Consider the following 9,868-nt stretch of genomic DNA (forward strand, 5'->3'; position numbering starts at 1 on the left):
AAGCTCCCCACAGCTCCTCAGCTACTCCTCATCAGACTGGTGTTCCAGACCCTTCCCAACCTCCTTTGCCCTTCTCTGGACTTGCTCCAGAACCTCCATGTCCTAATGTTATTAAGAAGAGTATTGTATTTTGTAAGAGGAGTCTTGTATTGTAAGGAGCCTTTTTTTTTTTTTTTTTTTTTTTTTTTTTTGTCCCATCTAAAAGGAAAATCCACAGTGGAGACATTGACTTACCAGAGGTCACAGACTGAAGTTAAAGAGGGGTGCAATAGCTGTTTCCTAAGGGCTCACAGATATCTGAGAAACCCCCTCAACTGCACAGCTGATTTCCACAGAGGAGTACTTTTCAGACTAAAACAGGAGCTGAACCTTCCAATTTTGGGACACCCATCAGCATGTGCTCTCAAAAAATCTCCTCATTTCAAAAGTTAGCAATGAAACACATCTCCCTGACATGGTGGAGTGAGGACCCACCGGTTGAATAAAACATCAGACAAAACCAGCATGTTGCAGGTTTGGAGGTGTTAAACATGCCAGGGTGCTTTTGACAAGACACCAACTGGAATCCAAAACCAGACAGACCTGAGGTGCCTTTTGTTGTTGCTGCTTAGAACACCACCTGCCTTTTCAGCAGCTGGAGACCATCTCCGCCAGTCCCATATTGGCCAAGTGATAAACACAAAGTGGAAAAGGTTTCTGGAGCACTTCCAAAGAATATACACTGTACACATTTCTTAATTACACCCCATTTACACCCAACTTTTCTCTGCCTTTATCCCTTTCCATCCATCACTTCCCTGCTGACCTGCTGACACGGCACCCAGCACAGCAGAGAAAGCAGGCAGCTGTTGCTCTTGCCCTCCCTGCCTGCAATATTCTGACTCCAGGTGGAGCACAAGTCTCCAATAAAACAGGAATCTGTGAAAAAACAAGATCAGCGCCTCCCCCCACTGTCTTCGGAGCTCCCTCCAGACACTCTTCCACACCAGAGACTGGAATCCCTGAGCTCAGCCCTGCCCTACTTTATGTCCCAGGTGTGTCTTTCTGTAGTGTAATTTATAGCCAGGTGCTGATTTCTTTAATACAGTTGGTGACTTTAAAAGTGTTTCTTCCACAGGTTTTTGCAGATGTCAACACAGGCTGAGCAGCATGAAAAGAGAAAGCTCCTGTATTTGCTCTGCCTTGCTCCTGCTGTGAAAAACTAGGGAGGTATTTAGACACAGACTCTTTTGGCAATTTAGATTCAACAGCTCTAACTCTGTGATGGCTCTCATATTAACACCCATTCAGGAAAGCTGGGACCAGTTATTTTCCCTCCTTGCTAAAATGTGACCCTTGAGAGAGGGGGGTTGCTGCCAATGTCCCTTCACAGTGCCAGCCAAAGGGCTTCTGGAGAGCAGGGCAGTGTGAGATGGTACTTACCCAGACGTTCACCACAACACCCCCTCCAACCCTCCCGAGTAAGCCACTGGCCTCACCAGCAAAGGTTTTTCACCCTGGTGTCATATTCTGGGCCACTCTCACCTTTAGATATCTTTGGGGCCACATACCTTACAGTTACTTTTAGGTTGCTTTTCAACAGCTTTGCAGAAACTATCTACTAAAAATCACCAGAATGCTTCTGATTGTATTTTATTTCCAAAAGCAGGAAGATGCAAATAGAATGTCCTCCTGGGATCCACCCTGTCCAGGTCTAACTTTCCTTCCCATCTCCAGAGCAGTGCATGATGAGAGCAGAGTAGCTGGAAACAGCTTGCTCACTTCACTGTCAATTATGCCTGACAAGCCTGTAAAGAACTTGAAACGACCCTTCTTGATGTGACACCTCCCTTTCTCTCCTCCCCTGCCTGCTTTTCCTGCCTGCAGCAATAAATTTGAGCATGTACTCATTCTAGTCCCCAGGCAACTGCGTGCTCCTCGGCACAGATGAGGATGGAGAAGAGGTCTCGGAGCGCGTCCAGGGAGTCCCATAGAAGACACAGAGAGTCCCCGGCTGCGCAGAGCAAAGGAGAGAAGAGAGAGAGCAGCAGAGAAGCTGGCAAAGGGAAGGGAGATGTAAAGCAGGAGAAAGCCAAGGAGACCAAGAGCACTGTGGGGAGTGATGGTAGGGTCCACACCTCCACAGTGGTGGACGTGGATGATGTGGTGTCTGATGAAGAAATGGAGGCAATGGCATTGCTGGATAGTGAGCAGCAAGAGGAAGGTATGGCTTAAAGAAGGGAAGGGATGGGAAAACTGTGGGCTTTTTGGTGCTGTGTGGCTCACAGTGTGACTGCTCTCTGCATGGTGTCATCACTCCCAACTTGCACAGGTGTAGTTATTCTCAGGATAGGATATGGGAAACTCCAGCCAGCTTCTGCAGGCTTATTAGCACCATCCAGCACAGCAGTGAACCTGGATTCAAGCAGTTACATTCCCAGCATCCTTCATGCTTCAGCTTGCTACTTTCCAGTTCTGTTCATGCTCTCGTCTCTTCCTTTTCTTGCTTGGCCTCCTTTGGGCATTGGCCTTTCTGCCAGTTCATAACCTAAAGGACCTTGCTGCAGGGAAGAACTGCCCTTGAGCTGCACGCTTGCCACTCACCTGCTGGATAACCTTTAAGAGCAGCTCCTCTCCATGTGTTTGTTAGGCACATTCCCAGCCTGCTACAATAGAAGGGAGCATTGTGATCCTTTTGGCAGTAGAACTGGGCCTGTTTGGACCCAGCATCACCACAGCCAGCACCACTTGTGCCCTTCCATGCTAGCACCTCTGCTGCCCCAGAGTGACACAAAGGTTCAGACTTGCTCCTAACTCCCTGGGAACAAGCTTTTCACAGCTTCATCTTTCTGCCTCCATTACAGGAATTACAGCTATTGGGCAGTGCTTAGGAACTCTAGTGACTACACAGGTTCTTGGGATCTGAAGCTTCCTCAGGACCTGGTGGTTCTGCAAAATATTTCAAAGGCAGAGGAGCAGGGATGGAAGGATTGGAAGGGATTAAAAATGGGAGGGATGCTACCTTCACAGTTGGAAATCCTCATCCACTTTCTGGCTCCATCTGTTTTCATGCCATACCTGCTGATATTTCCCTCAAACAGAAGCACAACAAAAAGCAGCCAGAGCAAGATGACCCACACTCACTTTGGGGAGATGTAGAAAGTAATAATAATCTGGGCTGATGACACCAGTCAGCCTCCAGCACCTTGGGGTGACTTCTTAGAACACAGGAAGATTTTACTGGCACCAGAGGCTTCATCCCACTGCATTAGGGATTTGGGATGCAACTAAAATCCTATTCCAAAACAACCTGAAATACTCTGATAGAGAAGGGCACTTCAGGTTGTGCATGTTTAAAGCTCTCTCTTATTTAGAATCTTTGTCTTTAGTTCATCTTTCCAGATAAACTTCAGGGATGCCAGCTCAGCAAAGCTGCCCATTCCAAGCCTTTCAACCCTGCTTTATGGCCCCAATTCTTCAAGATAAAGTCTGCTTTCCAGTCAAGCAACCATGGAGAAGCATGGCTCAGTTTTTTTTCAGTAAAGCAGAGACAAAATCTATCCATCCATCCTTGCTACTCCTGTCAATCTGAAGCAGAGAGTGTTCCTTACCTCCAGAGAGAGCCAAGTGGTTCATTTACAATGAGTCCAGGCTAAGGAAAACAGTGAATCTGATATGTGCAGGCACTTGTCAGACTATCACTATTTTGGGAGCAGTCCTCTTCTAACACAGTCCTGTGTGATTTCTCCCTAGGTGTAAAGTCTCCTGGTCTGGGTGTCTGTGAGTGGCTTTTGACCATTGTGTCTTTCCTGTTCATCATAATGACCTTCCCCATTTCTGTCTGGTTCTGCATGAAGGTGAGAATAGCCATGGGGCCCTCTCAGGATTTGGTGTCTGATCTGGATGTCACACACTGATTCAGCATGTGTTGGACATAAGCATAAAGGTTTTTTTGGTATAAGGCCCCTATTTATACCTCTTCAACTCGTCATTAATTTTGATTTGTCTTTTATCGTATGTTGCTACAGAACAGTGGACCAACCATTGCCCATGAAATACTCCTGCTGAAATACCAGCAGGAAGGAACTAAGGTTTCTCTTTTTTTAAAACAAATTACAAGTCTGTTCACTTTCAGACACATCCTTCAGCCAACCTAGCCCAGACATGGCTGCATTACAGCAGCAGGGTAAATAGGCTTTAAATTCAAAATTTTAAGAGATATTGATATCTCAGTTAATAGCAGATTTTCCCTCTTCCTCTCATTTTTATTCAGATTTATAGCATGGCTACAAGTAGGCACTTTTAGGCATTTTGATTCCCACTTCTCAGGAAATTTCACATTTGTCTTGTAATCAACAAGAATGTCAGTATTACAGCTCAGCTCTTTGGATGAGCACGTTTGTCTTAGAGGGAAACAAGCAACGTGGAACATTTTAACTTGGGTTATTTAAGTTTGGCCAGGCTATAAGGAAGCAAAATATTGGATCATCTTGGGAAACCCTGGCTGGGTCTAACATGGGCTGCTCTCACCAAATCTCTGTCTGTCACAGGGCTGCTCATATTCAAGGCTGGCCAGCAGTTCAGAGCAAAGGGTAAAATGACTCAGTGACAGGTGATGCCACAACTGCTGAAATCCTCCCTTTGCACGGCTTTTCCAGAATAAACTTCCTCCCCTGCTGGTGAGGCTGTTTTTCCCAGTCCTACTTCTTCCTCTCCAGCCTAGACTTGTTTCCCTCTGCAGGTAGTGCGGGAGTATGAGAGAGCCATTGTTTTCCGACTTGGGCATCTCCTTCCTGGCAGAGCCAAAGGACCTGGTAAGGTATTTACTGAGCTTCCCCCAGCCACGCTGCTCCTCTTCTGCATTCCTTACCGAAGCTCACGTGCTGGTGCCCTCCAAGCAGATATGGCAAGACAGAAGATTTGATGGTTTTTGATCCCTTCCTTTTAAGGGCCAGTAGTTTCTGATGGCTTTTCCATCACAGAAGCATCCTGAGAGTTTGAGCCTATGTATTGCTGTTCTTTTTTAGTTCTGCGTGCTGAGCCCTCTCCTATTCTCCAAAACAGAAGAGGTAATTTTTGTAGTTCTGATGATGAACCTGCTGTCTTTCTCTTCCTCCCACAGGCCTTTTCTTTTTCCTTCCCTGTTTGGACACCTATCACAAGATAGACCTCCGCCTCAAAACCCTAGAGATCCCCTTCCATCAGGTATGGCTGACACTCCCCCTCTATATTAATTTTGGGATATTTTTAATGTTAAATCTTATGCTTCCAACCTTCATCCTTGCAAATAAAAGTTTGAAAAAAGATCTCAAAGTAAGCTCTAGTTTGCCCAAGATCAGTCAGTAGCAGAGATGGAAGCTATAAAGACTTAACCATTCAGCCAGTCTTCATCATTCTCTTAGTTGTGTGCTTTTCTGTGCTACCTTAGAGTTGCCAGAACCATCTCCATCTCCCCTAATGTCTTCTATTTAGGTGGTGACCAAAGACATGGTTACTTTGGAGATAGATGCTGTCTGCTACTACCGGTTGGAAAACGCCTCTCTTCTCCTCACCACCCTGACCAGCATCTCCAGTGCCATCCAGCTGCTGGTGCAGACCACCACAAAGCGCCTCCTGGCACACCAAGCCTTCTCTGAGCTTCTGCTGGAGAGGAAGAACATCAGCCAGGAGATAAAGGTGCTTCCGTGGGGAGGGAGACAGCAAAGCAAGGGGTGAATTGAGGCTCCAAAAGAAGCTCAGGCGGACAGTCCCTCAGAGTCAGACACTGGTTTTAAAAAGGCTTCCACACTTGGAATCAGTGTGGACTCTAGTTAAATCACCCTAAACCCCTCAGGTTAACAAATGGTAAGTGAGGGCAGTTATTTTATTTCTGAGAGGCCTTGCCCAGTAGCACTGAACCTGATAAATCTGCCTTACAGTTCCTGCAATTAAAGTCCCTGCCCTGTCTTGTTCCCTGTAAGAGCCTAGGCTAGGGCTGCTGTTCTCCCCATGCTCTAAAAATATTTTTCTTCATAGATGGCTTTGGATGCGGTCACAGGCTGCTGGGGGATCAAAGTGGAGAGAATAGAAATGTAGGTAGGAAATGCTGGTAGAAGAGAATTCTCTCTCCCTTTGCAAGTACTTGTCCCATGCTGCTTGTTGTTGCCTGCTCCTCTTCTTGCTTTGCCTCTGGCTCTCTCCCTGCAGGTGTTCTGCACAAGGTAGAACCTCACCTCTCACCTTCCTATTTTCCCTGCCCTTTTCAGCCTCTGTCTCATGTAAAATTTCCACGTGTAAGACTGTTCTTTCTCCTGCCCTGAGAGCCAGAGCAGGATCCTTAGCTGGGATCTCATCACCTTTTTGCTGCTGCTGCAGGCAGAGTTTGCACCCAATTCTGATAGCTCAAAAGGCACAGCAAGGCACTGAACTCTCCGTGTCCCACTCTAGATCAAAGGCCCTGGGGTCTCAGCACTGGCAGGGATGGGCTCATCACTCAAGTCTGTGCAGAAAGGTGGGACTCACTGATCACACAGAGGGACATGGAAGAGAGAGCCAAGCAGTGAATGAATAAATCTATGAATGGAACATTCCTGTCTTGAGAGCTGTCTCCTAGTGGAGTCTCTGCTGGCTCACAAAGAGTGAGCTTAAACTATGAGCCTCAAAGTACACAAAGAGGTCTCCCGGCTGGCTGGTGATCATGCCTGGTCACTAGAAAACCAGGCTGAAAGAGAAGGTTAGGAATGGAGGTAGAAGGCTAAAGTGAGACATGCAAAGAGGGACACCCAGGGATAAAGAATATGAATGAGCTGCTCTGCAGAGACCAACTGAGCCCATCCCAAGCCTCAGACTGACCATGTGAGCAGCAGATCAGAAAAGCAGATCTCCCTGCACAGCCATCCAGTGTTGCCAGGAGAGCCAAGAGCCCAGCTAATGCCTGTCTTTACTGCCACAGCAACAACGTGCAGCTGCCTGCTGAACTCCGCCAGTCCCTGGCTGTGGAAGCAGAGGCCCAGAGACAGGCCAAAGTGCGGGTATGTCAACATCTGAACACTTCTCATCTCCTTGCAAAGTATTCCTCCTCCCTTTCCCACCTCTGGTTTGAGGTCCCTGTGTGTGCCACACAGTCACACAGCTTTGGGTTGATATGTTTCCTTTAATTCCTGAATAAGAGCTGAGCTAAAAAGGGGAGCTCATAAAAAGTTGTGAGCTTTGATGGGCCTGGTAAAAACATGCCAGACATGAGCTTCCATACTTTTGGCAATGCCAAGAGGTTAGTACATGCTGTGATCTTGAAGTGGCAGGAATGTTATAATCACATTGACCATGAAAATTTCATCATGGCAACCTTCCTCTGTAACAAACAGTCTGTGCCCCCTCTCTCCCAGCCTCACAGAACCTTCCTTCTTCCCCTGCTTGGTAGGTGATCGCTGCAGAGGGAGAAAAGGCTGCTTCCGAGTCCCTGCGGATTGCAGCTGAGATCCTGTCCAGTGCTCCAGCTGCTGCTCAGCTCCGTTATCTCCATGCACTGCACTCCCTTACCACAGAGAAACCTGCTGCTTTCATCTTGCCCTTGCCTCTGGATGCCATGAACCTGGTCTCTCCAGCTACTCACAGCCCTCCAGCTGTAAGCAGCCTCCTTACAGGCACCGAAAAGCTCCCAGAAAATCCAAAAGACAAGAAGGACTCACCTATGCTCTGAGAGAAATGGTTCCCACATTGCTTCTGCTCAGAAAGGAGCAATAAGACTGGCCCACCACCAGGTTCTGACCTGGAGGCAGGAGGGAAAGCAGCCCAGGCCTGCAATATAAAGTGGATTGTACACGGAAAAAGCCTCTACTTGTTTTGGAAAGGAAAAAATGTGGAGTGCAAGGAGCAGGCCTGGCAAGTGTGTGAGCAAAGGGTTGAGGGAAGTGGGGTGTCATCCCTTCCCCTCCACAGAGCCAGGTGTACCTTGACATGTTACAGCCTGGCTCCCAGGGTCTGATCCATCTTGCCCCATCACCTTGGAAGGAAGGACAGACCCTTCCCTATGTCCTTACTTGCCTCCCATCCACAAACCAAAAAGCCAGGCAGGTGGGAGTGGGAGCATAACAATCCATGGGGGAACAGCACGCAGGCAGGATGCAAGGGTTTCCCACCTTGCATCCTGGTGGTCCTGCAAGGAGGGAAAGAGCTGGGTCCTTGTGGTGTCCTGGATATGGGATTTCAGTAACCACTCACATACATGCCCATAACCAAGGCATTTAGCCCTTGTTCTGAAGTAGGAGGAAAAGGAAGAAGGGAAGAGGGCAACTTTTAAAGCTTGGTGCTCCCCTGCCAGGCACATCTGCTGTGCAGAGGAAAGGCTGTGCTGCTGCTCATTTCCACAGGGTGGTGAGGCAGGACAACGTCTGAGCTCGTGGGCACTTAAAGACGTTAGGGTGACCTGTTTAACCAACCACTGGGCTGACAAGAGGAATCTGGTACCACTGGCTGAGAGCCTCGGGAATGGTAACACCTTTGCCCACCTGCAGCTGCCTTGGTAATTTTCACACACGGAGAACGAACACAGAGAGTTCTCAAAAATCCTAGAAGCCGCAAAGCTCCTATGTATCTTTCCTGCCTACAGCTGTTTGAAATGGCCAGGAACCTACAGGTATTGCAGTCCTTTCCCTTGGCAAAAATCTGGAGCACTGTCAAAGGAAATATCCCTGCACTCAGATTTTCCGATCCTGGTGCCCTTTATGTGGACGTCACCTCTGCTCCTACCCTACTTGACCTACAGCATCTCCCCTTGCTTCAAAGCAGATCTCCCTGCATAGCCATTCCCAGCACCACTGTTCTGCTGTTGGTGTCAAGATACAGTTCAAGATAGAGGGCACTTTGTTGACTTTCTCTTATGATATCCATGCCTAGCAGGGGATACTCAGCCAGTCACTCACTCTTGAATTTTCATTTATTCACAGCTCTTTGCCTGCTGGTAACTCTAACTTCTCCCATGACTGCTCCACAGTCTACAAATATTTGCCAGCATTTTTACAGCAAGGACACCTGGCCAACCAGCCCTCTTACAAGTGGCTGGGGAGTGGGAAAAATCCACCTCTGAACTTGGCAGTGACCACACAAGCACCTTACCTCCAGGTGTAACCTCCCACTTATATAATTTGCCACTGTAACCCTCCCAGGGGAGGGGGCAGCAGCATCACTGTCTCCTGCTGGTGTGTCTGTGATATATCTCAGGAGTAATCTGCTCACGGAAAATAAGCTCTGGGAAGTTGAACAGCTCTGTCATCTTACACTGGGGAACATGAGCTGTGCAGTTACTTCTCTGCGGGGACTGCTGGGCTCCAGGACGGTTTGGATGGGTGGTGATGAAGGATCTCTGAAGTCAGGTCTTTAGAACATGTGGTTTATTATAAAGGGTGAAGGGCCCTGCTTGGAGTTGCTAGCCGCAACTCATGGCAGGCCCAGGGAGAGCGGGGGGAGAGAGAGAGAGAGGGTTCCAGGTGAGCATCCCAAGAGGAAGGTCCAAGAGAGCGTCTGGTCCCTCGGCCACACCTTATCAGGGGGCTTCAAGGTGGGCTGGAACAGGACTTAGGCCAATGGGGTTACAGATATCTGATACTTCAGGGGAGGGTTACTGATGTGGGATGAACCATACATTGGGGGGTGAGACAGAACATTCCATTTGACCTTTGGATCTATCTGTAGGTAAAGGGCATTGTTTAATCAGATGGGGGGGATTGCTTTCAACTTGGCTGTATTATTGTTTTCGAGTTGCTCAGTAATTAAGGTTTGGTATTTCAAATCTTGTTCTCATCTCAATATCTGTATTTTCTGACTCTTTTGCCAGGCCATCATATTTATAGGGCTTTCCTATTTTATCTTCCCCAATACTTCTCTAAAGCTGGTTCTAGTAATTTCTCATGCT

General features: G+C 47.8%; 1 protein-coding gene across 1 annotated transcript; it reads left to right on the forward strand.

Annotated features, from left to right (window-relative positions):
- Nucleotides 1–210: 210 nt before the first annotated feature.
- Nucleotides 211–8,163, forward strand: NPHS2 (NPHS2 stomatin family member, podocin). Its single transcript, XM_053985046.1, has 9 exons — nt 211–1,034; nt 1,896–2,203; nt 3,733–3,836; nt 4,721–4,793; nt 5,102–5,184; nt 5,452–5,655; nt 5,995–6,050; nt 6,911–6,989; nt 7,379–8,163. Exons 2-9 carry the CDS (start codon nt 1,927–1,929, stop codon nt 7,655–7,657), a joined length of 1,155 nt encoding a protein of 384 aa, XP_053841021.1. The 5' UTR covers nt 211–1,034; nt 1,896–1,926; the 3' UTR covers nt 7,658–8,163.
- Nucleotides 8,164–9,868: the final 1,705 nt, after the last annotated feature.

The sequence above is a fragment of the Vidua macroura genome, chromosome 9 (assembly GCF_024509145.1).
Source record: "Vidua macroura isolate BioBank_ID:100142 chromosome 9, ASM2450914v1, whole genome shotgun sequence".
In the NCBI taxonomy this organism is placed as follows: Eukaryota; Metazoa; Chordata; class Aves; order Passeriformes; family Viduidae; genus Vidua; species Vidua macroura.

What these genes read in the sequence shown, in the direction of transcription:
- NPHS2 (XM_053985046.1), top strand. Translation starts at nt 1,927, where the DNA reads ATGAGGATGGAGAAGAGGTCTCGGAGCGCGTCCAGGGAGTCCCATAGA. An exon ending in TAGTGAGCAGCAAGAGGAAG is followed by an intron (nt 2,204 to 3,732) that starts GTATGGCTTAAA and finishes ATTTCTCCCTAG; the next exon opens with GTGTAAAGTCTCCTGGTCTG. An exon ending in TGGCAGAGCCAAAGGACCTG is followed by an intron (nt 4,794 to 5,101) that starts GTAAGGTATTTA and finishes TTCCTCCCACAG; the next exon opens with GCCTTTTCTTTTTCCTTCCC.